Here is a 26,911-nt window from a genome sequence, read left to right as displayed (position 1 = left end):
TTTCTGTGCCGGCCGGCGTAAACACGCTCTTTTATCCACACGGCAGATTACAGCTGAAGACTAATGGCGGCGTTTCCCCTGGCCTCATCTGATCTACTGGGGGAAACAAAGACATTTCCGAGCTCGACGCTCCGATCAAAGAGATCTAAAGTTCCCTTATCCTCGGCAAAATAGATGACAGCCGGTGTTAAAAGACTCGGCGGGGTGAAAAGCAGTCAAGCGTTTTGTGCTCGGCATTTGGGAGAAACGCCACGGAACAGGAGGCACCCCTGAGCAGAGGCTTCCCGCTGACAGCTTCCATGTCCTCAGACGTTCTGGTTGGTGGCCTACACCTTCACATGTAACCTCTGCTGTCACACACAGCGTTTTAAATAACAGTCAGACACCTTAAATTCCAGGAATTTACACTTAAACAGATTTTTGGTCTGCACCACCAGTGGCGCCAAGGGAGGGAATGCGAGGGCACTGCCCCCCTTTGAAATATGCTGCAGGACTGTATTATGCTCATTTCAAAGCCAGTAGAAGGAAGATTAACAGTGAAGAAAAAAAAAAAAAAAACGTCTGTGTAACTTAATTGCGTCCCATAGTATGGATGAGCTTCCTTTAAAGAGAACTTGAAGCGGACATGTTTGGTTGCACAGTGGCCGTTAAAGTCCAGAGTGCAGATAAATCTCCTCCTCGCTGCACTCCAACTCGATTACACTCGGACCTACCCGTAATTGCGCCCAGCGCCTTGAATTACTGAAACTAATTTGGATGTGGCGGGCGCTCAAATACACACAAAATGGCCGAGCATGAGCAAACGTGGTCGAGGAAGAATTTAATGATGGCGCGACGCGGTGTTTAATTTTGCATGAGCTCTGATGGAAACTTAAAGCGCTTCATTATGGAAAGACACCGAGACAGTGATGGATTAACACAATCAGCTCGACGGAGGAAGAACAAACATCGATTTCACTTTGCTACTTATTTAACCAAAAAGCATTGGAAGCGCATTTGAGTCATTTGTATGAATAAACATGAACAGCTTTCAAAGTGACCCCAGTGATGGCAGGATATCGCCATCACAATAAAAGTAGCTTTTTTTGATTATTTTATTTACTTGAGTACAGTATACTAGAGCAGGCGTGCTAATGTTGCGGCCATGTTGGCAGGGGAAAGTCATGCTCGAACATACCAAGGTTAGGCTTCGGTACATCCGTGGCGGCCATATTGGGAGGGGCGATCACAAGCACGTAGTTCAAAAGGAGAGAGCCATTTATTTACTCAGCAGTTACTTACCCCGTACACCAGCTCCCCGACCATGCCGTTCCAGATCTTAGTCTCCGGGTCCCGGGCGCCGTACTTGCCGTCGGGCACGATGGAGATCTTGTACTTGATGCCGATGTGTTTGGCAATTTCGGAGGCCAGGTCCACGCAATAGCCTTCGTACTGGTCGTTGCCCTCGTACATCTCCCAGTTCTTCTTGAGCATCACATAGGGACCCTCCTACGCAAAAAAAGGGACGGGAGGGGGAGCACAACCAGTGAAGCGCACTGTCAGACGGACACATTGACAGACAGATGTCACACAGCAGCAGCAGCAGCAGACGACAGAATGGCGCGAAAATGTTTACAAAACCTCGTCAGTAAATGGAGACCGTATCTTTTAGTAGTCAACAAGTACATCTTTATTCTTCAAAACAGTCATCAGTAACATTTAGGTGGGGGAAGCGCTGTGGCTGGGGGCACAAGATTTCTACGCGGTCAGGTACCAAATGGCCTGCGGAGCGACCACTGATTTATATGTAGCAGCACGTTCTGCGGTCATGTGACCCCGACAACTGTTTCAAATGTGTGTAATGTCGTCGTGCCCCCGCCGGGTTGATTTAAAGCTACACGTCAAACGAACAATTACCGAAATGAACACAGACAGGGAAACAGCTCAGACTCTTGCATCTTAAAAGGCTCACGTCCTGCTGTGGGATGATTTTTTTTTTCTTCTTCTTCCCACCGAGGTACAACAAAAAGAAAAAGAAAAAGCCTTGCATGCGCGAATAATCCCGGTGATGTGCACCACATTTTGGGCATACAAAAAAAAAAAAAAAGTCATCAAAATGGTAATGCGGAAGGATGATACACAGAATCAAAGAGAGGGGAGGGGAGCATGACTAAGCGCAAAGCGGTGGTAAAGCTGATGGCAAGTGAAAAATGAGCTGCCAGACGTTTGGTGCTGAAGGTTCTGGATCAACACAATCCACAAGTCCTCCCAATGGAACGCTGGCCTTGCTTTGTGCCAAGCAAAATTGAACTTGGGCGCTTCCTGTTAGTGGTTACAGTATACTAGCTAGGAATATTTACAAATGTTGCTTCCTGTCTGCTGGGAGAACAATCTCATTGTGATCGGCAAAACACTGGAAGACAAAGGGTAAATCCGGCTGATTTCACGGGGATATCAAGACAAAGAGCAAAAATGCAAAGGCGGGTTTAGTCGCAGAGATTCTTCACCGTTTCCCTCGTAATCGCCTTAAATGAATCACGCCTTGCGATGAGACTGTTTTTTTTTCAACTTCATAACTAGGACTCAATGAATTGATTATTTTATATAGACTAATTATTCACATCTAATAATTATTAATGATATAATATAATAATTCTTATTTTAAATATACATATAATTATTAATGGACATATTAATAATAATAATTCATTATTATCATTAATAATTATTAATGACATAATATAATAATTCTTATTTTATATATACATATAATTATTGATGGACATTTTACATTTTATTTCAATAAATTCGCGGTTACGCGATTCATCTCACGCAATCCCTGCTGACAAAAATAAATAGTTAAATAAATAAATACATAAATAAACAAACAAACAAACAAACAAATAAATAAATGAATAAACACACGTTACGTGACGCTAACCAACGGAGCATCTTCTGGTGAGCAAGGCCCAAGGTTGTCTGCGCTAATTTACGGCAAAACGGGAAATCACGTTGTGATCACAACACGGAGCGTGAAATGCGTGACACATAAGGACAAAGCGAGCGGCGTGTGTATCCTCTTTTGCATTTCACTCTCCTCTCAAGCAGATTCCTTTCTAAATGGGGGGCGGGGGGAGCGTCCTTTGTGCGGTTAGGGCTCGTCTTGTGGTGTCATATCCTGCTTGCAGTCCGGCTCGGGGCTCAGTTTCGTAAAATGGCCTTCCTCAGCGGGGGCTGAAAAGAGGGGAGGATTGTGCTGAGCCGGTGACCCCCAAAGCGCCGCCGCCGCCATTGATGCAGCTCCGCAAATTTCACCCGGCGTAAAAATGTGGCCAGAAACTTTCTGGCAGGTGAGCACTTCTCAAGCACACTTTGCGTCTTATTTGGAGAACTGGGAGAGTCTCAAGCCAAACAATAATAAGCTTACATGTTTATAGCCACTTTCAAAAACCCTGCAATGTCACCTTCAAACTCATCAAACAAATACAATTGATAAAATCTCAATACCGCTCATTTATTAAGATTAGCAAGGAAGTGAAATACTCAGACATAAAATCTTTTTTGCGTCGCTGAGTTGAGACATTTAATCTTGGCTGGATTTGAGTTTGTGGGGCTTGTTAATGTGGCTATCAAGCTGTTTTGTTGCTGTCTCCTTTCAATAGTGATCGTATTACAAAGGTGCAGGTGGCAAAATTGCAAGCACATCCTTGTTGTGTGTCGTGTGAGTGCAAGTGAGCAAGAGTCAAGGCAGGCTGTGGTCTTACCATGATGGTGGTGACCACCACCGTGCGGTTTTCCATGCCAGACGTGTCGTTGGGGAGGAGCGGCGAGTCCTGGATCAGCACCAGTTTGTCACCGTCGTTCCAGTAGCCGATCTGGAGGGACAATCAGACCAGGCTAAGAACCCTCATGGACGGACTTTATGTACACATATTACTGGCGCTTTATTTTTATTTGGATTTATTCCGAGTAAGGTGTTTATTTGAAACGTCAAAACTAGCATCTGTTGGGTGAGTGGGTGGGTGGATGGATGGATGGATGGATGGATGGATGGATGGATGGATGGATGGATGGATGGATGGATGGATGGATGGATGGATGGATGGATGGATGGATGGATGGATGAGATGGATGAGATGGATGAGATGGATGAGATGGATGAGATGGATGGATGGGGCTCAAAGAAGAGCGCAAAGGGTCTGTGAGTGTCCGCCACCTCCAGCTCGATCAGATGATTGAAGAACACGTCAAATAGGAGGGAAAGCAAGATGTGTGTATTAACGGCTCCTTCCGTTCCTTGCGTGAGAGGCCAAAGCGTGATTGATGGCCACTTCCATCATTTGACCCAATTCCTGCTTTTCCCCACAATGCCATCCTCAATTCTCGAAGCCATTCATTGTTGACGACTCAGAGAAAAGTGGCTGACAGCTTCTTTGGAAGTCAGGCGTTTCTTTCAAATCAGCCATTTATTGGAAGTAAGCTATTTATTTGGAGTTAAGCTTAAAGTCAAACGTTTATTCACAGTAAGCGCTTTAGGTGTTCATTTAGAGTAAGGCATTTATTTGGAGGAAGTCAGGTAAATTTATTTGGAGTAACTTTGAAGTCAGGCATGTATCGAAGCAAATGTATTTGAAGTAAGGTATGAATTGAAGTGATTTAGGTGTACGAAAGAAAGCGTGATGTCGGAATGAAGGAAGCACGGCGTGATGCTTTACCCGTCTGGGTCCATTATTCTTCAGCTCAAACACGTCCATCGTGTAGTTGACCCTGCGGCCATAGTGGTCAAACTGGACATTACCTGTTAATCCCTGCAGCCGCACCTAAACACAAAAGCATGGCAATCAATTGACGTGACGGGGAAAAGAACTTTGCAAATGAGAGGCGCGTGGAAGTCCACCTGTTTTAGAGTACGCTCCATGTCCATGCCCTGGTTCCACGGGGCGGCGGGGTTGGCCAGGCAATCGCCGGCGTTCCCCCGGCGGGAAATGTCCACCTTTTGCCTGCGCAGGTTCCTGAACGCTTCGGCCATCACCATCACGCCGTCGTACGTCAACGCCGAAGTGTACTGCGAGGTAGGATGCTAGCTTTATTCTTCAGCGCAAATCATTTGCAGCTAACAAGTTGTTTCTCGTTCACCTAAAGACTAGATGAATATTTGTGTTTACCTCTCCTATACATCCATTAGAGCAATTGCGGGGACTGGTGCAAAGATGAAGAGCGAGTGTTTAGCCCGCACAGGGCGCAAACAGCCTGACTTTAATCATTGTGACTAGCGGGAGTTCATCAGCTTGGCTTCCTCCTATTCATTAGCTCGCCGCCGCGCTATTGTTCTTTTAGCACGGCCGTCGTCCTCGTCCTTTTCTTCACGCTGACAAGAGGCCCGCAGCGTCTACTTACATACACCGCACGCAGGCCTTTAGTTGTACAAACACTTTTTTTTTTTTCTTTGCAGCACCAGCAGCATTCTTTGGACCGTTGCCATTAGTAGCAAAACGAGTACACATAAACCAGGATGCAAATAAAACTGTTGTTAGCAATTTGGACACTTTTTAGCTAACTTTTATAGTTGGATATTTTGTAAGATATGAGTATGAGGATTATTATTATTTTTAAGACTATATTCAAATGTACAACTTTCCTTTTATTTGCAGAATGGTTGGAGGTTAAGCTATAGTAATTCAGCAAGGAACTCTGCTGAATATTCCGAAGCATGAGGCACACTTTTTCCACACCGCTGCAGCTGCTTCATAAATATAAGAGTAAAGATTTGCTCAAGATTTGCGGGCGTTTTCTGACCGCCTACTTGCCCCACTGCCATTCGCTGTCCGTGCAACAAACAGCAAAGTGGGTCAGTCTGTCACATCGCGGCGGATGATGGGCCGCTGCCAAGCCGACCGTGGCGCTACCGCCGGGCCCAGGAATGCTTTGCGCTACATTGTGCTACATATAGCAGCGAGCCCAGCAAGCGTGCGTGCTATACCTTAGGTGGCGCATCGGAGCCCGGGTACTCTCTTTGATCCAGCTTGTTCCAGCGCTGCATCAATTTGATAACCATGGGATTGCTGAAGTCCACCAGCTGGAAACCCGTCACGTTGGCGCCACCATGCATGAAGCGCTCCAGATTGATGTCCTTGAAACCCTTGAGGGGACCATGAGCACAAAGACTCGTCACGGCAGGAATTGCAGATGTGCGGCATGCACTGATTGCGTGGCCTCATATATGTTGGAATAGCGCGTGAAATGATATGCCGCTTCTGCTATTAGGACTGAAATAGCTTGAATTAATACAGAAATGGAGTGAAATTGACTTCATGGAGTAGTGTGGCTGAAGAACATAAACCAAAATGGTCCATGTTTCACAGCAGGTGAGCTGAAAGGTCAAGTTTGCAGTCTTGATGCAGCTAGCAAGATTTGAAGTTAGCCTCACTTCACACACACACAACATATAAAGAATAATTTTTTTTTTTCGGTCCTCACCAGGTTGGCCATGATGTAGTGGTAGCCTTTGACGTGTTTTCCCACGCTGACAATCTGCAAAGAGACAATGTGGTGGTGGTGGGGGGGTACAGCGTTAAAATTGACAGCGTGACATCATCGCACGTTAATTGCATTAAGCCATGCGCGTGACGGGCAAGCTAGCTAGCGTGTCCAGATGTAAATATGTTCAGACAAAGTGCACACAATGGTGTGACGCACACACACACACGCCACGTGTTGATAAAAAGTGATTTTGAAAGCTGACATCTGCCGGAAAATCCCACTGGACAAGCACTTACTGGGAGTGTGAACTAAGCAGCGAAAAAAAAAAAAAAAAAGAGAAAGAAACAATTTAAATTTCTCCAGAGAGTTCGTAAGGGAGATGATATAAAATAAAAAATAAAAACTTCATAGGGCGACTGGAAGAAAGATGACACTACTGAGATACAGAAAAAATATGCTTATACTATAAATCAGGAAGCGCAATATTGCAACAATATTATTGTGTTATCAATCAATATCCCAGTTTTCAGTCAGTTTTGGACATAAATGTTGAGTAAAAAAGCTTTTTTTTAACCGTTAATTGCACTTTAAAGATACAAACGATGCCATTTTGAATGGATCCAAACTAAAAGGTGAAATTTGAGCACATGCACTATAATCTCAGCACAGTGTGTTCAGCGACATACGCCGCGTCTCGGGGGGCATAACAGAGTGTAAAGCGTAAATGGTGTGGCAGATGTCAAGAGTGGAGATTGGGTGAATAATTGAACAGACACCAGTTGCCCCTGCAGAAAGATGTGAGGGCGGGGCGGGGGGGCTCGGGAAGGTGAGCGTGTTTACGCCAAAGTAGAACATTACTCCAGATCAGAACAATCTTTTTCTATTAGCCCGCTCAAAGACTGCGAGACAAATATCGATGAAAGGCGTACGCACTGAGAAAGACATGAATATATGCACTCCATTAGTGCTTAAAAACACCATATTAAGAAAATGCACAGTCTGGACAAACAATCTGGCTATTATTGGCAAAATATCACTCACGATCAAGAGCAAAGTGTGACTTTGGCACATTTGGCGCCATTACCTGTTCCAGCATGTTCTGCAGCCTCTCGGCCTCCAGGTCGATTACAAACTTCTTCTCCTGCCGCCGGTCCAGGTCTTCCAGGAGTCGTCGGTAGTTGGCGTCGTTGAAGTTTTCCACGCAGATGGCGCTCACCTGCCAGTTGTTTTGCCCCGCCCTCTCCATGATGGCTTGCAGGATGGCGTACCCTGAAACAAAAGGTGACTCGTGTCAAATCACGTCCGTGCACCAGTGGAAGAAAATTAAAGCATTCTTGGAATTGGTCCAAAATGGGTGCTTTGAAGCAAAATGGCTGACTTGGTGTCGACTTTCATGAATGCATCCTGTGTGCACATGCTGTCGTTGGGTGGGGGGGGATTGGCCACCTTGTCAAGTTGCTTTGAAAAGAAGAGCGCTGACTGCGGCGAGCTGCGAGGGCAGCGGCTGTTCGCCGGCAGGAACAGATGTCCCCCTTTAAACGGCCCCTCCTAGTGGCCATCACAGTCTGGCAACCTGACTCCCTTTGCTACCAATTAGTGGCTTAACCTGCACTCTGGCAACCCACCCACACACTCCTTCCTTCCCACCTGCACCTCTTCAAACACTACTAAGCCACTCGGGAGAAGACGGCGCAGAGGGAGATTGCACACATCCAAGTCATAATATTAGGTACGCCTGCACCTGTCTAGTTATGTCCGAAACAAGGTTGAAATGTTGAAAATCTTGTATTCATACAAAGCGACGCCAGTCCGGTTGTTGATCCATTTAAGATTTTCTGCATGTGTGTCGCCTCCTTCTTACATTATGCTTCTAGACAGCAGATAAGAAATATTATGTTTTCCCAAAAAACGAGCCATCCATCACAACGTGTACGAGCAGCCGCTAGCCAGGGAAGAAATATTGTTTTGTTTACAGCCCGACCGGCCTGTCCTCATTTTTCACATGCTCGTTTCGTTTTTTTTTTTTTTTTCCTGCACGCGGCATTCTATTTTTGAAACCTATGTCCGCTTTTGACGGACAAGCCTTGACTCATTAAAAAAGACATCATGTTTGCGGAGCGAGTCGAATGGCTTTTCAACACTGCCGAGCGTGAAAGTAAGAGAAGGGGAAAAAGTGAGGGAGGGGTGTCTGATGAACAAATGTGAATCTGTCCTGACACCGTCTTTACTCCGCAACCTCTGCAGAGGTAATGAAAAACATTTGAATGCGTTCTGGAAAATGTGAAAAGAGATGTGATCCAGCCTTGTCATGGAAATGTGACACTATTGACTCTCTATGGCATACATAAAATGCGGCAGAGGCATAAGATTGGATGCCAGACTATCAAAAGGAAAAGAAAAGTCCCTGAAAGACACAAAAGGGACTTCAGGTGAGGGAGCCGGCGGGGGTGGAACACGAGCCGCAACATTTGGACCAAGAGCTGCACTGCGATATCGATTGGCCTTCTCCACCCGGCGGCATGCTGCGGACAAAGTAGTGCCATTATTTTACGCCGTGGTGTGTGCAATTTCAGGGGCAGGAGCCGTACAGGAAATGAGCCAGTATTAATCAAATGGCCCTGGACAACGGTGATAACGCCATTTACACCTGTCCGCTGCAATTGTTTGGGATTCAATGATTCCTGTTTTTGATAAAAAAAAAATAAAAAATAAAAAAAGACATCTCCTCAAAAGTGAATGTAGAACATTTGGTCACCTTTTTACCATAACAGAGTGTGTTTTTAGAAATGGGTTCTTGAGATTTTTTTATGTCATGATTGACAAAAAAAAAAAAGAAGAAAGCCAAGTGGGAAACTCACCCCGATCGGTGTCGTAGAGAAAGACAAACTTGTTCCAGTCGTAGTGGTCCAGCAAGGACAAGAGCGCCCCCCGGATGGACGGCCGGAGTTGCAGGGTGAACTGGCTCTCGCCCTCGGTGGGGAAGCTGGGCGTGATGAGGGAGATGTGCAGCGCGCTGCAGAAGGACGTCAACGTGTGGACCGAGCGCTTGTCGTAGAGGCCGAAGATGGCGAAGACACCTCGGGAGTACTGGGAGCAAACTGTGGGGCCAGAATAAAAAAAAAAATCAATAATGCTAGGAGAATCAGTCCACAGATCACAGCTAAGGAGTCATTTTAGATCTTCTGTGACTGCTACATTAGCTCAATGCTAATGCTAATAAATTTGATTTTCTCATCAAAACGCAGATTCAGACATTTGTCCAAATGGAGTTGAGGAAAATATTTTAATTTCCCTCTACAGAGGAAAAACTATTTAGTGTGCAAAATGCGAAAAGGCTGCACGAGGCGTTTTGTTGGCCACACTTTGAATTCAAAAAAACGACTGGTGGACAGCTTAAGGGAGATCTCATTATGGTAAGACTGTGCCTGTCTACTGTAATTGCCCAACGCAATGGGAAGATAATGAGCATCGTCCTCCTCGGCCAACCTACTGAAAGAAGCTCCGGAGGGTCCTTTAACTCCTTGCTATAAACGAGAGGGGCGTCACGTGTGATGTCAGCAACTTTTGCTTTTATAATGCAACCATTGTTTCTTTAGCGCCTTTTACAAATCCGTCTTCTAGCAAGCCATGTTTGCAGAAAGCCTCGGAGTAGAATCCAAAGCCATAAGGCTGAATAACGGCTGTGCATGCCGTCCACATTGAAAGATGACGGGCCCTCGGGAGCAGTGGTGTTGCGCTTGAGAGCGGCTCCGCTCGAGCAAGAAAGCAGGTTGAAAATGCTCACAGCCCATTCATGTCCTCTCTGGGGCTTCACACACACACACATACACACACGCGTGGCAAGGGATATCTCAGAAAATAGCCAAAATGGCAATCATCTGGCATGTTTCTGAGGGGGGGGGGGGCAGTGCCCCTGCGGTCTCCCCTCTAGCTCCACTACTGGTGTCTTGTTAAGATGGACATGCCCACCAAATGAAGTGAAACTAGTATTAAGGGAGGCTTTTAAACTAGCAGCACAGCTCTTTGATTGTACTATTAACACCTTCAGGGAACATTTTTAATCATTCCAGGAGGTAGACTCGCCGCCGCCGCATAAAAGCCGATAGCGGGCGATCCATCAGTGTCACGGCGGCTCACACGGCGTGCACCGTTGTGACCTCGTGGGCGGTCCCACAGAATCCTGGACTGGTCCATTTAGGCCCACACCAGCGGTGACCCTGAAAGCGCATCCGCTAGCCTTACACTCCACTGCACAAACAGGTCACACACAACACACACACACATTGTGCAGCAACTGATCAATGCTTCAGACTTGCATGCGTGTGACACACAAACGGGACTTCAGCACGTCATTTCTGTGGGATATAAAAAACTTCGGTTTTGTCGTCATCAAGAGTTTATATACTACTACTTTCATTGAGATAAAAGTGAAATGTTTTTTTTTTTTTTTTTTTCTTCTGTGCTGGCCTGGCATGATTTCAGAGCGCTTAGCTGCTCTGTTATGTGGATCGGCTGAAATTTTGTCGACCGGGGCAAAAATGTATCAAACAAGTCTAGAATTTTAAGGTTAAAAAAAAAAAAAAAAAAGAAAAGTAAATCCATTCACGGTCCAGAGCCACCTACACCTACAGGCAATTTCATTTTGAGGCTGCTCCGTGAAGAACATGAATAGACAAACTACTATTCGCATTCCCATTACCACCTATGGACATTATTTTTCTTCAAATGACATTTCTATCTTCTATCGAGTGAGATCTAATGGCTCGAAATGAGCGCTAGATGCTTTTAATGACATCCTTTCACAACGCAAGATCAACTGCACAAAAACGTCTCCATTGACTGGTTGAGAATGGAGCAGTGAGAGGCACGCAAAGACAAACAATAGAAGAGTCCCTTTTGTGGAGGCGTCTGTGAGCTTCAACGTCGATAACGTCGCCCTTCAATGAGGGAGCCATGAAAAGTAAGCCAGCACGAATAAAATATGACTTGTATGACAAGCGCAATGCAGGAAAGGGCATAAATACTATTCGACGATATTTATAACGACAATATCGTGTCATCATAATCGCAATAGTGAATTAACTTTTTGATCATTGAAATATGACCTTGTGGCGACCTTTGACTTGCCACTGCTGAAGTCAAATCCTTGTAAGATGAGCAGCATGGGAAGCAAGAGAACAGAGGGCATCACGTCCTCACGGAAATAACGCAGTGTACCACACAGCTCCGTATGTGCACACGTGTACGTGTGTGTCAGCTTGAATAAAGCACGTGTACACTCAAGTGCACGCGTGTCCGCATTTGTGCACATTCACATACACAAACAAAGGGGGGAAAAAGAAGATCCAAGAGACAGAGGAGGGAAGGGGGGTGGTCCCATTGGACATCAAGGCAACACATTTTCTCATAATGCATGACGGCTATTGAAAGAGCATAACTGCACACACACACATATTGCAAGAACACACACATGTACGGTGCACTTGTGTCAGCTTGATTTTGTCTCCCAGTGTGCCTTAGCTTTCAAAGTGATGGCTCAGAGGGAGGGGAGGGGGGATGTGGGAAGGGGGGGCAAGCGCACTCATCATTTCCACACGAGGCCGTCTTCCAATCAGGCAGCCTGACACTGCATGTTGAAAAGCATTAGCGCTCACCTTTTATGCAGCACGTGGCCATAATATTATAAGGCCTCGCTCGCCTCTAATTAAAGCGCACTTCTGGATCAGAGTGGCGTTGAAATGACGGAAAAAAACAAGAAGGAAATGGCAAATAGTGGCATCCAAGCAGAGTGAGCTCGAGGCAGCATTTGGCATAATATTAACAACGTACTCATACGTTACAATTCGTCAAGTTGAACTCGCAATAAAATGGAGTAATCAATCATCTTATAAGAGGACATATTGAGTAAAACAGATTTTTAACATCAACAAAATTTTACGACAGCACAAAAAAAGAAATAAATGCTCAATTTAAATAAAAATACCACAATGTTAAAGACTCCGTGAAGGTCGCTAGCGGCTGTTAGCAAGCTAATTTCTAAACGACTTTGACAAAGTGCTATTTACGGTGATAAAGCTGTCTAACACAACTGTTTATGACGTATTTTCTTATTGAATGTGATTTCTCCTCCCTCTTAGTAAAAAAAAAAAAAAGTGTCATATTGGACACATCCTGCTGCCTAATGAGTTAATAATTGCTCATCATTAGCCCGATCCAGGGGTACAATCTTCTTGGGTATTTGTGAAATAAATGCAGCAGGATGCCTGAATACAGTTGGGTGAATAGATTCAATAAAAAAGAAAAGCCTAGCATCCATCATAAAGGGAGACTATTGGCAAAGTGTTGCATAAAATCAGAACTGAAGTGGAGCGACACAATTACACTAAGTGGCGAACCCGTATGAGCCCGTTGTGGGGGGGGATGTGACAGAAGGGTAAAATATAGTTATGACCGCACACAGACACCAGGCGCACCCAAAGCCTCCCCCCACCAATCAGGAATCCGCTCGAGCCGAAACACATTTACGTCTCGAGGCATCAAAACACAACAAATATAAGCGCTAATAATGTCGCCGAGAAGCTCGCTGGAGGAGATTGCCTGGAGCGCCTCAAAAATGAATATTTTAACTACCGAGGGACGTGCGAACCAAACTCCTTGTAACCACTTAGCATACATAAAACATGAGATAACCAGAAAGGGGGTGGGGGGGTGGTGGGGGGGAATTGATTGGGAAGCAACATACATGTTATTGGAGCCGACTGGGCCTGAACAACACATCTGCTAACTAAAACTGAATGGAAGTCTCAAGAATACAAATTTGGGGTCAGTCTGGCAGATTGCTCTTAAAGCTACCAAATGATTCCATCTCAATCAAAGTCTTCGGTCTTAACTGTCAAAGTCTTTGGTCTCACCTAACACATCATCACAGCCTTAGCGACTGGCGGCAAAACGTAGGCCTCGAAAAGAGCTGCGGGATGAACATTCGAGTCATTCAAGTACTGTTGGTGAGATCCAGCATCGTTGAAGGAGTCACATGAGAAAGAGCGCGCATATTACATACACGCTTGCGCATGCATGCACGCACGCCTGGAGTCATCTCCATGTTGGGAAGGATAAAGCGCACTCTGCCTCACTGAGTTTTCAGACAGCGCCTTGCGTCCACCCAGCCACACTTAAACCGTGGCAGAGCTTGGAGGACTTTTGGTCTGAGGACAACAGTTTTTTTTTCTTCTCTCTCTTCCCTCGATGCTGTCAGATCGGCTCAGCGTCACACACGTGTGGAGTTGAGTGCAATTTAAAGACACAGGCTCGCTCGGGCTGGGCCTTCATCCAGCTCAGTCACCAGATGTATTCTCTTTACTCATGTGCGCCTGTCAAGTGGGCGGAGGCGGGACTCGGGGAAAAAATGGCATAAGAAGGCGGACAGGTTGAGGGCAAAACGAGGACAGAAGAAAAGGAGCCAGCTCGGATGAAGATGGCTAATATGTTGGCCCGCCCTCGCCAACCTTCCTCCATACATCACGCTCGTTGCTGGTGTTAATCTGTCTTTTGTCATGTCACAATTGAAGATAGCAGTGCTGCACTTTACTGTTTGAATATCAATGAGGCTCAGACTGGACCAAACTCGATGGTGCAACTTTTAGCGCTAATCTCATTTAAGGGAAAAAAAATGGAGTCGTGCTAGGAAAACAGAATGGCACCATTACAAATAAATGCAATCTACAATGACCTACCATAAGTGACATGCTGTGTGCGCTAGCTTGCGCTGACCGCCACCGAGACGTTTGCCCTATTTTTAGAAAGCGCTGAAAGCCGCTCAGACGGGCAGAAAACATCCAAAGGCGCACACGGAATAAAATGGCAAAGCGATCACCTAAGGTATGAGAGAAGAACACCTCCAACATAAATTCATTCTATGTCCAAAATTATATTAGAATATAAACAAGATGGGAAAGTCACATCTCAGCGTCATTGGGGACTCTGTGTACTTTGTGTAAACGTGTTTGTGTGTGTGTGTCCAAGTTGGGCGCTAAAGTCTACGACAAAAGCAAACATCATCTGGGTTCGGACGCCCAATTTCTTTTCCATCTGTGCCGCCATCGCTCACTCCTGGGAATTGGCAAACAAGCGAGGCAAGCGTTCCCATGCATTTGCGGCCGGCCGGCGCACTTGTTATTGTGAAATAGGCACTGTCAGCAAACGTAAACACTTTGCATTATTCAACGTGAACATGAATAATCGAGAAATATTGTTACGTTCGCAGCCTTGGTGCAGCGATGTGAGTTGTATTCCCCCCTGGCGTAAAAACAAGCGTGACCTCCTAAGACGAGCGTTTGTTGACTCTTATTAGCGGGAAGCGTTACTCGCCCCCACCTTTCCGTAACAAATGTGCAACCTGCTGAGCGGTTGAGAAGATAGTGGATCCTCCAAAGCTGATCGAACTCAAACAGTGAGGGAACTCCAATCAAATAAATACCTCCCAAACCACTGGCAGAGCTAGCTAGAATTATTTTCCTCACAGGGTCTACAAAACAAAATAAAAAAAATAAAAAATCACAAACCAAAAAAATTCTTCAAAAAATGCTGGTCAAGAATAACTCTGTGATTTCTACGGGGTCAGGTGGAAATCTGGGGAAAAATTCCAGGAAAAATAAAATACCCATAAGTCAAAGCATATTTCAGGGGGACAGGTGGGCCCCCCCTTTGCGCCGCCAGCTGTAAATAAATCACAAGGATTCGCCGACTGAGCCGTGACTCTCCAGAGTTGCCTACATAACCCCGCAGCATTTTCCACCTTCCGCTAAGCTGCCGGAGCGGATGGTACATGGATCTTCATGGCAGGGCCACTGCAAGACAGCTGGACCTCTTCATCTCTGTATAAATCTTCGGAGGAGTGAGGCGGCGCTAACTCTGACCTCATTACAGGCGCTAACAAGTGTGCGCAACAGCGCTTGGGCTGGGGATTTATCTTCTCGTAGACCAACCATGGGCTCTTATTTGCACTCGAGTGCAATGCTATTGAGTCGATACGCTTGCAAGGTGACCTGAAGTGCAGAACCAGACGGACGGGAGACTATACGTCCTTATTTCCTTAACTGCTGACGGACGGTGAAGGCGAAAGTTGCCGCTTGACAAAACAGGTAGTGAGCTGTCGCCAAGACGTCACACTCGCTTCACATTCCGTGTCCAAAAAGGAGACGACACTTCAAGTGGGTTTCATTCCATTTCTTCTGGGAAATGGACGCTTGCATTATGCATGTTGAGGGAACGCTGGACGTTCGTCACCAAGGAAGAAAATCATCTGGCCTGTCTGCCTCGTTAACCCACCAGAGCACCCCTGTGGAGTTGGGAAATAATTCCAGGGGGGATCTGGGCACGACGCACGACTCAGCGTGAGCAATGTTTGTTTGCAGGATTTAAAAGAGGAAGGCGAGATGAGTCGACTTAATAACAAACGCCCTGATTGTGACACTTAGCGCTCGCTTGCTTGCATGCGGTCGGTCGGTCTCGCAGGAGAAAAGCAGCTTTAATGTCAAAGCTCTCGTAAAACAAAGCCGCCTGCAATTTGGATGGCACAAGATCGGGGTGAGGGAATGACCTTTGAACTTTCAAAGTCAAATACGGACAAACCTGGAGGTCAAAATGCAATCATGCATTCACATTTTGCTTCCACGAGTGAGTCGAATAGCCAAAATTGTTACGCAAGACTAGATCCACTTTGGAGAGTCAAGGTGTTTATAAAAAGTATCTGTCCATTTGGATGCACCAGCATCGCTAATAATATGATCAATGGCTTCATTTTCTCCTCGTTTCTCGACTAGAATCACATCCGACTCGGAAAATGTGTTTTCTCTGTGGGCTGTTAATGTGCATCATCATGCAGTCTGTTCCCACAGGATCATGCAAGTCAGCGGATTTACTCAAATAGAAGTGGCGAAGGGCTGGGTCGGGGGACGGGTGGGGGTGTCTCAGATCCCCAGCCAGCTTTCAAGGACAATTCATTATCATTTGCGACGTGGTAAATTAAGGCGGGAAATTGTAGCGGGGTGGCTAGTCAACAATCCGACGCGTTGAGTCTCTTAGTGAGCCAGAGTGGCGGACTGCAAAATGTCAAGGGCAGGCGATGTGAAAGCAGGAAGAAATAAAAAGCCCCCCCCTCTAAATCCTCTGCAGCGCTTGAAAAATAAGCCCTGACATCAGCTGTGTGTAAATGTGCCAAAAAAGCATTGGAGAATGCAGCTGCTTTGTTATTTCCCGCAAAGCAAAGCTACTTTTTCTTTTCCACCTCAACATTCTAAAACTCATCTATTAGCAGAGGTTGTCCACACTTGCTTTCTTAAAACAAAAGACAAAAGACTTTTGGATGACAGTTTTGGTGGCCAGCGGGCATATTTGACTCAACATTTATTTTGAAAAAAAACAAAAAAACTATTATTGCATCTTATTGAGCCCCTTGTGAAACTCTTCTTCGTGTATTAAGTGTGTCTGTATTATACTGCCACCTGGTGCCCAGAAGCATTAAATCATGGTGTACGAATTGTTTAGTTCTATTTTAATTATTTTTACTGTGTTTTAAAAAAAAAAAATCTCTAATTAAAAAACCAAATCGCAGTCACTACAGCGCTTCAGCAGAGTACACGTGCGGGCCGAGATGTTGCAATCATTACATCCCCTAACCCCCGCCTCTCCCTCACTTGTGCCTCCATCCACAGACCACCGCTGAGAAGTTTTATCGACGCACTCAATAAAAGTGCAATAATTGGCCAATCAACTTACAATCAGGCCGCTTTTCCACGCTGGCCCGCTGGAGAGAGTTGAAACGGCAAGGCCGTCCATCGCCTGCTTTGTAGAGATAAAGCCCACACACACACGCACAGGGAGCAGATAACTTTGTAATGATCTGCACTAGCAACAGTCATCATTTGATGGAGCAGGAGTAGCATAAGGTGAAAGGTTAAAGTGTGTCAGCACACGTGTGCACGCAATAGCAATAGAGAGAGCCACTGGGATGGAGTCTGCCTTGATCAGATGCTACAGTACGTTTGCTATGAAGGCCAACAAAAAAAAGCAGCGGCCGCCAAAATTGATTTCAAACACGCCATGTCAGAACAGAAGCGCGAGTCGTTTGACTTTATTTTGGTTTCATTGGCTTTTATGATAGCGAGGTTAACAACTCAACATTCGAAAATGGCAGGCGTTCATTAAAAAGTACTTCATTATAAAGCCCAAAATAATTGAGAAGACCGACATTAAAATCAAGATAGCATCGAGATATTGGAGTGGTGGAAAATGAAGAAAAGCAGCTAATTCCGCCAATCTGATGGCCAGTAGGCGACACATGCGCTCACCTGGAGACAAAGAAATCATCCGTGTTGAACGTGCCGGCGTGTCCAAACAATTAGCCTGCTGATTACACGCTCGTTAAATTTCCAGCTTTGATGGAGAAAGCTGTCACGGACGCTGTGAATTATGCGCGCTCTTCATTAGTTCCACGTCAATGTGGCCGGCCCCACAGGAAGAGGGGGGGGGGGGGGGGGGGGGGGCAACCTGACATGACCTTTGTTACTTTCCCAATGGATGCAAGAGAATGAATCCCTCTTGCTCTTGTTTAACATTTTTTTTTTGCAGGTCCGGCATGTCACTTGGCCGTAGTGACAGTTTTGATTCATTTGTCTGTCCTTCTTCAAATAGCGTCTGTGTCCCTTCAATCCGTTGGGCTTTCATTATCGCTAATGTTGCATGAACATTGTTGGTATTAGCGCTTCAAGGTCAGCGCCAACTCAGCCGACATTATTATTAACACGCGCATCCGTTCCAGGTATTTGATGACTTTTTTTAAAATTCTCATTATCTGAGCATGTCGTGGGTCAAATGGACTAATTTCAAAGTAATAGGGGAAGTTTGCATTTGAAGGCAACATGACAATCTTATTAAATTTCGGACCCCCGCAGCTACAGATGCAACTGTTTCAGCATTTAATTTTTTTTCCAATTTGCCTGTTTACCAAGCAGTGTTTCCCATATTTACATATCGCAGCGAGATAGTGGAATTTGAGAGGAAAGCGCTCAACACAGAGAGTTCGACATGATTTCCTGTCCTAGTTTTGAGAGAGAATCTTTCCGAACATCCCCGAAAATAGCCCTTTTTTGTTTGTTTGTTGTTTTAATGGAGTGAAGACGGCACAGACAACTGAAGCAGGTAAATAATTGTCATTCTGATTGATGATTCATCAACGCTACTTTTTGTGGAAGAAAAGAACTTTAAAAAAAAAAAACGCCATCTAGTGAAACGGGTTGATGAAAGTGGCATTAACGTTGCGCCAGAACACAACCGGTGCAGCAACACATGTAGCCTGCCAATAAAATCTTTATCCTCTACAGAAATTAACACTGGTAGAAATGAGCTCTCTCTGAAGATATTTAATCAGGGATGAGCTGAGGATGCCTCACCGTTCGACCAAGCGTTGCAGAAAAAGCCAAAGAAAAAGCTAAACTGTTGAATTTAAATATTCTGTGAAGTACATAAGAGCGATGTCACTCAGCAGTATCAGGAAGCAACAGTAAATTGTTGTTTGGTGCAAATTGCCTCCCTGGAGTTCTTTCTCGAACTGTGTGACCTGAACACACACACACACGGACGGCTGCATACGCACGCCTCGGGGGGCACTTACATAACCAGCACACAGATGAAGAGGGGGAGGGACGGGCCGAGGAAGAAAGGGGACGAGTCAAAGTTCATAAAGAGATCATTCACTCGAGAGTCTCCACGTCATAGTTTGCCAATCTTTTTGAGTCATCATCCATATTGCCATTTTAATACATTAATCACAGCAGAAAATAATCTGATTAGATGGTTCAGGTGAAGCTAATTTGGCCGAGTTTAGTTTTAAAAATAGGGCTCCAATTTGGCTGTATTAGCTTCACTGTCGTCAGACTCTTATTTTGCATATGACCTTAGCAAACAAAGCAAAGCAAAATCGCTACACATTAATGACTCCAATAGCTATGAGGTCAAACCTTGACAGCTACTAAAACTTTTCCATGTCTTTATTGCCATTGCCATCTAGATCACATTCACAGTATCAAATCTTGGAAGGGATTGATGTCAGTCTGACTTTGGAATATTACAGACATTTTGCATTTCACCGGGGTGTGTCGACTTATTCTATCCACTGAAGGTGGTGGTTGAGCGTATTAGCATTACTATCTTCCCCTCCCTTTTTTCACAGCACCTTCCTGCCAGCTTCACCACATTAATCTCTCATTACCCCCTTCCACTGCCCCCTTTCTATTCCGCATCATCCTTTTTTTTTTTTTTCGCCAGCCATTTAGCCGAACAGGCGGCAAAAGGGCCTTTTATACGAAGAATCCTCACAAATGAGGAAAGAGTATGGGGGGAAAAGAGTCCTCTGAATGAAAGCCCGTGCAGGAGATAATAGACTTAAATAAGGCCAACACACACGCATACCTACATACATGTAGTTTTTTGCCATCCAAGGACACACAAAGGAGCGTCGCTCGCCTATGCCGCACTGGCAGACGTGGCATAAAAATGACTCGGCGCAGATGAAGATGTTTCGATGGAGGTCAAAATAAGCCCTCTAAACATTTGGGGGATCAGCTGCAAAAAAAAAAAAAAAAAGCGAAGAAAACAACCCTGAATATTTTTCTAGCCGTTAGCCTCGATTCATCTATGTCGTAATATGATGGCGTCAACATTAAAAATATCAAATATAAAATATCAATTTTGCGTGACGAAGGATAGAACATTTGACATCAATCATCTAGAGAAGTCATTAAAACAACTGTAACATCCAAGCCAATGATCCGCCCCGGAAAGAAAAAAACAGCACAAGGATGAAGCGGCAGAAAAATGAATAAAAGAGTGTAAAATAAGCGTCGGAACAAGCCGTGTGGTTCGATAGCAGATTCTCCCCCTCGCTGGCCCCTGAGCTATCACAGCCATTGATTGGCTCATGTAATTCTGCTCTGATTTACCTCGTCCAATCAATGAGCCGCAGAGCGGCTTCCTGTCACTGCGTGGCGGCCATTAGAGCCGAGGTGAGCAATCACACCATTCTCGGGATTACATACATATATAGGGGACGGGACCATCCCATCCACTTTTGGACCCCCTGCTGCCTTTGCTGGCTGAGAGGAGCTTAGAGCGGCCATTTCCCGTCGGCCTGGACGTTTCAAGGAGGCTGTCACCTTGCCATATAAATAAAGATGGCTCGGATTCTATAGTACGAAAAAAGTCAGAGCAAAACGAAAGCGACTTACAGGCGTTGGTGACGGCGAAGCTGTTTGCCGTCTCGATGTTGTCCACGTGAGGCACCAGGTTGAAGGGCGCTTCGGAGGCATTGGGGCTGGTGTTGTGCAGAAAGATGGCCAAGCGAAAGGCAGTGTACTCCTGATCCGTGTTTCGGATGAATAAGCCGCCTGAGGAGGAAAAAAGAAGGCTTGCTTGAGGTTCTCGGGTACACTCGCCAAGTCATATGAGCCCAAGGAATCCTAACTGCATGTCTCAATTCAGCAGTTCATCATTCAGCATTTCATCCAGGTAGACAGCAGTCGTACGCACGAATTCGGAACGTCATCCCCGGTTTATTCATCAACAGTTTTTTGTTTTGGCCTCGCCAAGTCCGAGGGGATCACCACAACACCCCAAGGTACTCGTGAACATCTGTGCCACATGTCAGAGCAATCCATCCCGTCCTGCTTTTGTCCGTTCAGCGGGAACGATGAATGTCAAAGCAGCGGCAGAAGCCAGCAGGGAATATTAGGGGATCACTAAAGTCATGGGCCAATGCATCAACAGGGGGAAAGATGAATGCTTCTGTCAACTATGCCAATCCATCCACACAGTTTGTGCCGGAGATGTTCCAATTTGAATAGATCTCCAGATTTTCCCTATGTAGCATTACAGATGTTGCTAACAAATAGAAAATAAGGTAAATTGTCATTCATCCAACTACGAGATTAGCTTAGCATCAAATTTAACTCTTGGTTCGACTCAGCCGTCTTGGCATTAGCACCTAATTCATGTCCAAAGCTTCTCATTATGGCTGTTCATGCTTGTTCAAATGTCAAAGGTATTTTACGTTGCAGTTTGTTTCACATTTTCAAAGCGCGCCTCCGGGCCATATTTCTTGTGCACAAATGTCCTTTAAAGCAAAATGTCAGTGTCTATTTTTTTTTTTTTGAACGGTTGACCTCCCTTGAACCTAAATTTGTTAGCAAATGCATGCAGTCTGCATTAATTCCCGACGAGAGAACAAACCATCCGATGAGTCACAATGGACTTTTTTTTAAATGCAATGGGTTGTGAGTGAAAGACAGAAAAAAGAAAAGAAGAGTTGAAGAAGTGTGGTTTTTTTTTTTGACGACTGCCAACCTTCAGGGCATAAAGATCAATCATCCTATACAAGATCTATTTCCAAACTATTTTTTTATGTTGGATCGAAGGATACTTGAAGCTTTTGTGGATGTAATGGATTGACTTCCCTCCCCATCCCGTGTGAGGCAATGTATGTTGGGAAAGCCCATCTTGGTCTTGAAAAAAGACGTCTATGGCCATCAATGGGAGTGCACGAGTTTTAAAAACGCCAAGCCCAAAAACACTACGCGAGCCCTGTTGTTGCGGTAGTGGATGGATGGCCATTTTTATGTCAGCACGATGGCACGTCGCCGCCGCCGGTCCAACGGCGCGCTTTCATAACAGAAGCCGACCTCTGAACTCCCTGAGGGTGCTATAGTGTATCACATAATATAAAGCGACAAGCACAATCACTGGAACAGCCTGTCATTTCGCATCAGATTGGAGGCTGCGCGACGTGTCAACGCCATAAAATAAAAATCCATCCATCCATTTTCTATAGTGATTTTCAGGTCATGGGTGAGCTCGAGTCTATCCCAGATGACTTTGGGTGCGAGAGATTGGGTTCGCCAATTGCAATACACTTTCTTTAGCTGTCTCAACAGTACGGTGATACTAATATTTGCCATTCTACACGGAGGATAAAGAATAGATGACTTAGCAGAGACTTTTTAAACAGTCAGGGTGTCATTTTCTTTGTTTTAGCTTTAGTTTTACTCCAATCGGGAGTGGCGACAGATCTCTTGAACACGCCCTTCTTGAAGATTTTTTACTAATTGTGTATGCCAAACTGCTGCTTGTTTCCAAGTGAATTGAGTTCACCGTCACAATACATGGTGCATATCTCATGTCTGCACCCAAGGTAACAAAAAAAAAAAAAAAAAAAAGCAGTTGAATGACTGCTTGGATCTTGAAATAATCATATCTCAAGGCATCTCTCTGCATAAGAGCCCTTAGGTCAGGCCAGTAGTGCACCAAACCACAAATAGCCCGCCCACCGTTTGTTTCCCACCCTTGCTCGTCATTGGACCCATCCCGCCAATCTGCGTGGAGTTTAATTGCTCTGCACACACGCACATTGTGTGCACATGTAAGCTGCATGGAGAAAAGCAGTCACTTTGCTGCAGTGCGCTGATGGGATGGATGCACACACTCGCCTCTACTAGTACCGCTCACACACACACACATGCGGAGTAAGCGTGCGCTTACGAGCACATCACCAAGATTTGCGCGCACACCGCCAAGAAAATGTGTTGGAATCAACATTTGAGACTCCGCGCGCATGCATTCATTCACCGTCCCTTCTTGGAATACAAGAGGAAAAAAAAAAAAAAACACTCGAGTAATCCTCGCTCGTACTTACCGATCTGGACGCTGCTGGGGAAAGCAGCCAGCGCCGGTCCCCACAAGCACCCAAATATCAACAAAAAGCAGCGGCCAGAAGAAATCCTCATCTTGTGTCCCTTACAAACTGATTGGAGACATTTGAAGCAGCGGCTTCGCCTTCAACAGCCCACGGGGCAACATCTACATGGAAGGAGAGAAATCATCCTAAGAAAAATCAAAAATCAAAACACTGTCAGGCATTATTTAAAGATCCATATTTGGCTGTCTTTTTTTCCCTCCCCCACCTTCTTGCTCCTTTAGAAATCTCCACCAGCGTTCTGGACCGTCAAAACTGCGTCCAGTCCGGCGCTGGAGCTTTGCGCACAGCGCCACCAAAATGAGAGAGGGAGGGAGGGAGGGAGGGAGGGAGGGAGGCAGAGCGGGAGGGGAGGGGAGAAGAGGATGGGGATGGGGAGGGGGGGCATCAGCCAGAGGCGGCCAGTGAGCCTGGATGCGGCTGATGCGCCCTTTCGCTTTTCCAGCATCCAGAACCGGGCAGGTGGGTCATGTGACCCATCACATTTATTTGGGATGTGATAGACTGGATAGATGGATGGAGAAATAGAGAGCGAGATAAAGAGCGCAATATTAATACTGATGCCTATTGATTCTTTCAGCAAGTTCCAATACATATTTCATGAATTTAATGAGAAAAGAACAGCTACTTTTAGCAACGCCTTTGCTTTGATGTCTGTGGAATTAATGGAGTAAAATTAAAAAGGAAATATCTGCATCCTCTCAAGGGAACCCTTTTCAAGGTTCTGTGCCAAGGTCCAAAAATAAAAGAATAATTTGCATACTAACTTCATATTCCGTCTCCTGTACGACGGCACCAAGATCAATAACGCTGCTGGCCGTCGATAATTGATCAGAAATGTGTTAATATTCCAATCCTGTTGCAGCTTCCTAAAGAGTTGCTCAAAAATAGTCACGTTAAGTTAGAAGGTAGTGTTTTGCAATTTTTTTTTTGCAAAATGGACGGCAGCCACGACTTTGGTGCTGAACAGATGGGAATCCCACGCAGGTTTTCCCAGCTCACATCATGTCGTGTTGTTCAGCGACTCTTTTGGGAAGGAATCCCGCACACACTGTTGTCGTCAAAAGACAATGTGTGTGTGTCGGATGAAAAAAAAAATACTATATATATATATATATATATATATATATATATATATATATATATATATATATATATAAAAGCAAAGATCATTAAGAAAATACGCCTTGCAAGTGGTAAATCTTTGAGCTTAAAATCCTCAAAGAAGTATTAATTTCCTCAAAAGTGAGGCGAAAAGCAAGTTGCATCAATCCTATTTCGGACACTCCCAGTAAGCTTGCACCATCCACGTGGTATTAAAAGCGTATGATGGCAGATACATTGCTTTATGATGCAACCATTCCATTTGAAAGCATTTAGAGTGGAAGTGGGGTGAAAGAAGGAGATGTGAATCCATCCAACAGCTGCTAATGCCCACTTAAGGCTACATAGGCCTTTTTCTTGATGGGGTTGCTTCAGCCAGAGCTGGAAAGGAGCTTCCGTGTCCTTTGTCATGGCCCAGAGCCAGGGTCTTTCCTCTGGCTGGCAGCGGCAGAAGCTTTTGCCAGGAAAAATCAGCTTTTAATGAATCCGACCAGATGTCCGCCGTTGTTGTCCTTTACGATCAGGACTCTCCGTTTTGAATTCGAAGACATGGTTGTTGTTTCTGTGAGCCTACAAAAGTCCCAAAGGGCAATTTAGTCCAGAAGTAAGGAGTTTGACGAAGCAGACTGTTTGTATCATCTCCTCCACATAAATAATCAATGACTAAATCAAAACGTCAAATGGAACGGCTGAGGTCCAGGGAGGCAGAGAGGAGCAGCACCGGAGTGAGAGCGGTCGGGGGAGGCTGCCTGTATGTCCCATAAACAATTTCCACAATTCTCCATCTTGAGAAAACATGCGTGGGACAGGCTCTCTGTTTGACCTCTGCAGTATTTGCAGGAGCTAATTAATTCCACAAGTACGCGCCTGGTGATTGATGGCTACGCAATTAGAACAAAGTATAATCAAAAGCTCCGACACGCTTTAGCAGCCACGTCCTCGAAAATTGCCATGAAAAGTGTTCGCTCGTTTGCATTCTACTCAATATTTCGGACAGAGCGTAGCGTAGGTGGGCAAATTAGTCCATGCTGATGACTTCTTTGCTACTTTTTTCTCCTCCAGTACATTCATGTTCAACAGACAAACTAATCCATTCACTAAAGTTACTCATGATTTGATGAGACGAGCAAAAAGTGTCAGCTTGCTCAAAGCGGCGTTGTCAAGATGTGAGCAATATGACTCGAGGCAAGCGTTCCCTACTCTCTTTGGGCTAGAACAAGACAGTCAGCTTTGTTTATATATATTTTTTTATATATATATATATATATATATATATACCTTCAATGAATTCCCACAGTGCACGCTGAATGAGCTGACAATAAAAGGTAATGAATCGAGTTTTCCTTAGAGGGAAGGTTACAATCTTGCGCCTCAAGACTTTCATTGTTTAATGTTTTTCATTTTGTTCAGATGGCGTTGACAAATCAGGGCTGGGGAACATTTATTTTTTATTTTTTTTACAGACCCTCGACCTGTCCTTGACCACAGCCCCTTGGCCCCCCCTCAGGGGGGAAAAAAACCTAGCTCCGCCAATGGCCAGACCATTATGTGCTTCCTATTATTTGCTCCAGTGAAAGATTGGCCAGTCCTCGTAAAGAATGCGTGTTTCTAAGGTTCCACTTTCATATAGCTGAACCCCACATACGTGTGTGCCTCTATTAAAGCTATCGGGCGCATAAGTGTATTATTTTGATAAAGGTCATATTACTCAACCACTACGATGAATGATCCTGTAGGACCATCATCTTATGTGCAAGTGGAAGCACTCACCCCTCAGGATAGTGTGTCTATGTGCGTGCGTGTATGTGTGTGCATGTGGCATCATATGAATAGCGTTGTGCGCCCGTGTGCTGTTTGAGATCTCGGCAGACGCTGCGGGCGGGATTACTCTGAGATGGAAGTGGCAAACGCATGCTGCCTTTTGCTGATAAATACTCTTTTCTCCGTGTTGCCGCCAAGCCGCCATCCCCGTTCTCGCAGCCCTCCCTTCGCCACACACTTGTTTTATGCCGCAGCCCTGCATTATGTTGGCTAGCCAGCCAGCCAGAGCCTCCCATCATCTAAGGTATTATTAAGTCCAATATGAAGTGGACTTTACTGACGCTTGAACGCGACGAAGCTCTAATGACGTATTTTTAGCGTCCAGCCTTTTAAATCGGCCATTTTATGAGAAGGCTTTCGATTGGCCCGTCCGCTTCCTTCGCATAACCTTGACCTCAGAGTAAACGAGCCAGTTGAGGTAGCTTTGCAAAAATGAAAATACCATATCTTCAAACACAATAAAAGTATGTCGCAAATGGAAAGTGTCAAAAAGAGCTTCAGTTTTGGACAATTTTTCATGTTATCTTGAATATAAAATGAGACCTTTGTGCATTTCTCCGTACTTGCAGCAGAGGTGAGGAGGAGAAGAAAAAAAAAAAGCGCCGGCAGTTATCAGCTGAATCACAAAACGGTGAGTCATCAGCTAGGCACACAAGCTGACCAAGAAGAAGAAGAACAGTAGCCGGTGACTTTTACAAATAGGTCAACGACTTGCGTGCCGGCACC

The 26,911-nt window shown here is 45.2% G+C and overlaps 1 protein-coding gene across 6 annotated transcripts in view; it reads right to left on the bottom strand.

Moving 5' to 3' along the window:
- gria4b (glutamate receptor, ionotropic, AMPA 4b) overlaps nt 1-26,911 on the bottom strand; it is a 51,968-nt gene that overhangs the window by 11,686 nt on the left and 13,371 nt on the right. For 2 of the 6 annotated variants that reach the window (XM_049742605.2, XM_068653078.1), the window contains 10 exons: nt 23,201-23,364; nt 20,742-20,900; nt 9,318-9,557; nt 7,544-7,728; nt 6,457-6,510; nt 5,960-6,118; nt 4,877-5,044; nt 4,695-4,799; nt 3,744-3,854; nt 1,282-1,488 (listed from right to left, as the gene is read on the bottom strand). In XM_049742605.2, coding sequence (XP_049598562.1) covers nt 1,282-1,488; nt 3,744-3,854; nt 4,695-4,799; nt 4,877-5,044; nt 5,960-6,118; nt 6,457-6,510; nt 7,544-7,728; nt 9,318-9,557; nt 20,742-20,900; nt 23,201-23,291 — 1,479 coding nt within the window. In that variant the 5' untranslated portion in view covers nt 23,292-23,364. Of the gene's footprint in view, nt 1-1,281; nt 1,489-1,645; nt 3,214-3,743; nt 3,855-4,694; nt 4,800-4,876; nt 5,045-5,959; nt 6,119-6,456; nt 6,511-7,543; nt 7,729-9,317; nt 9,558-20,741; nt 20,901-23,200; nt 23,568-26,911 lie in introns of those variants that run through there. The other 4 variants (XM_049742606.2, XM_049742607.2, XM_049742604.2 and 1 more) reach the window with 4 other exon arrangements.

The sequence above is a fragment of the Syngnathus scovelli genome, chromosome 15, assembly GCF_024217435.2.
Source record: "Syngnathus scovelli strain Florida chromosome 15, RoL_Ssco_1.2, whole genome shotgun sequence".
Lineage (NCBI taxonomy): Eukaryota > Metazoa > Chordata > Actinopteri > Syngnathiformes > Syngnathidae > Syngnathus > Syngnathus scovelli.
This window is presented reverse-complemented; position numbering and strand designations above follow the sequence as displayed.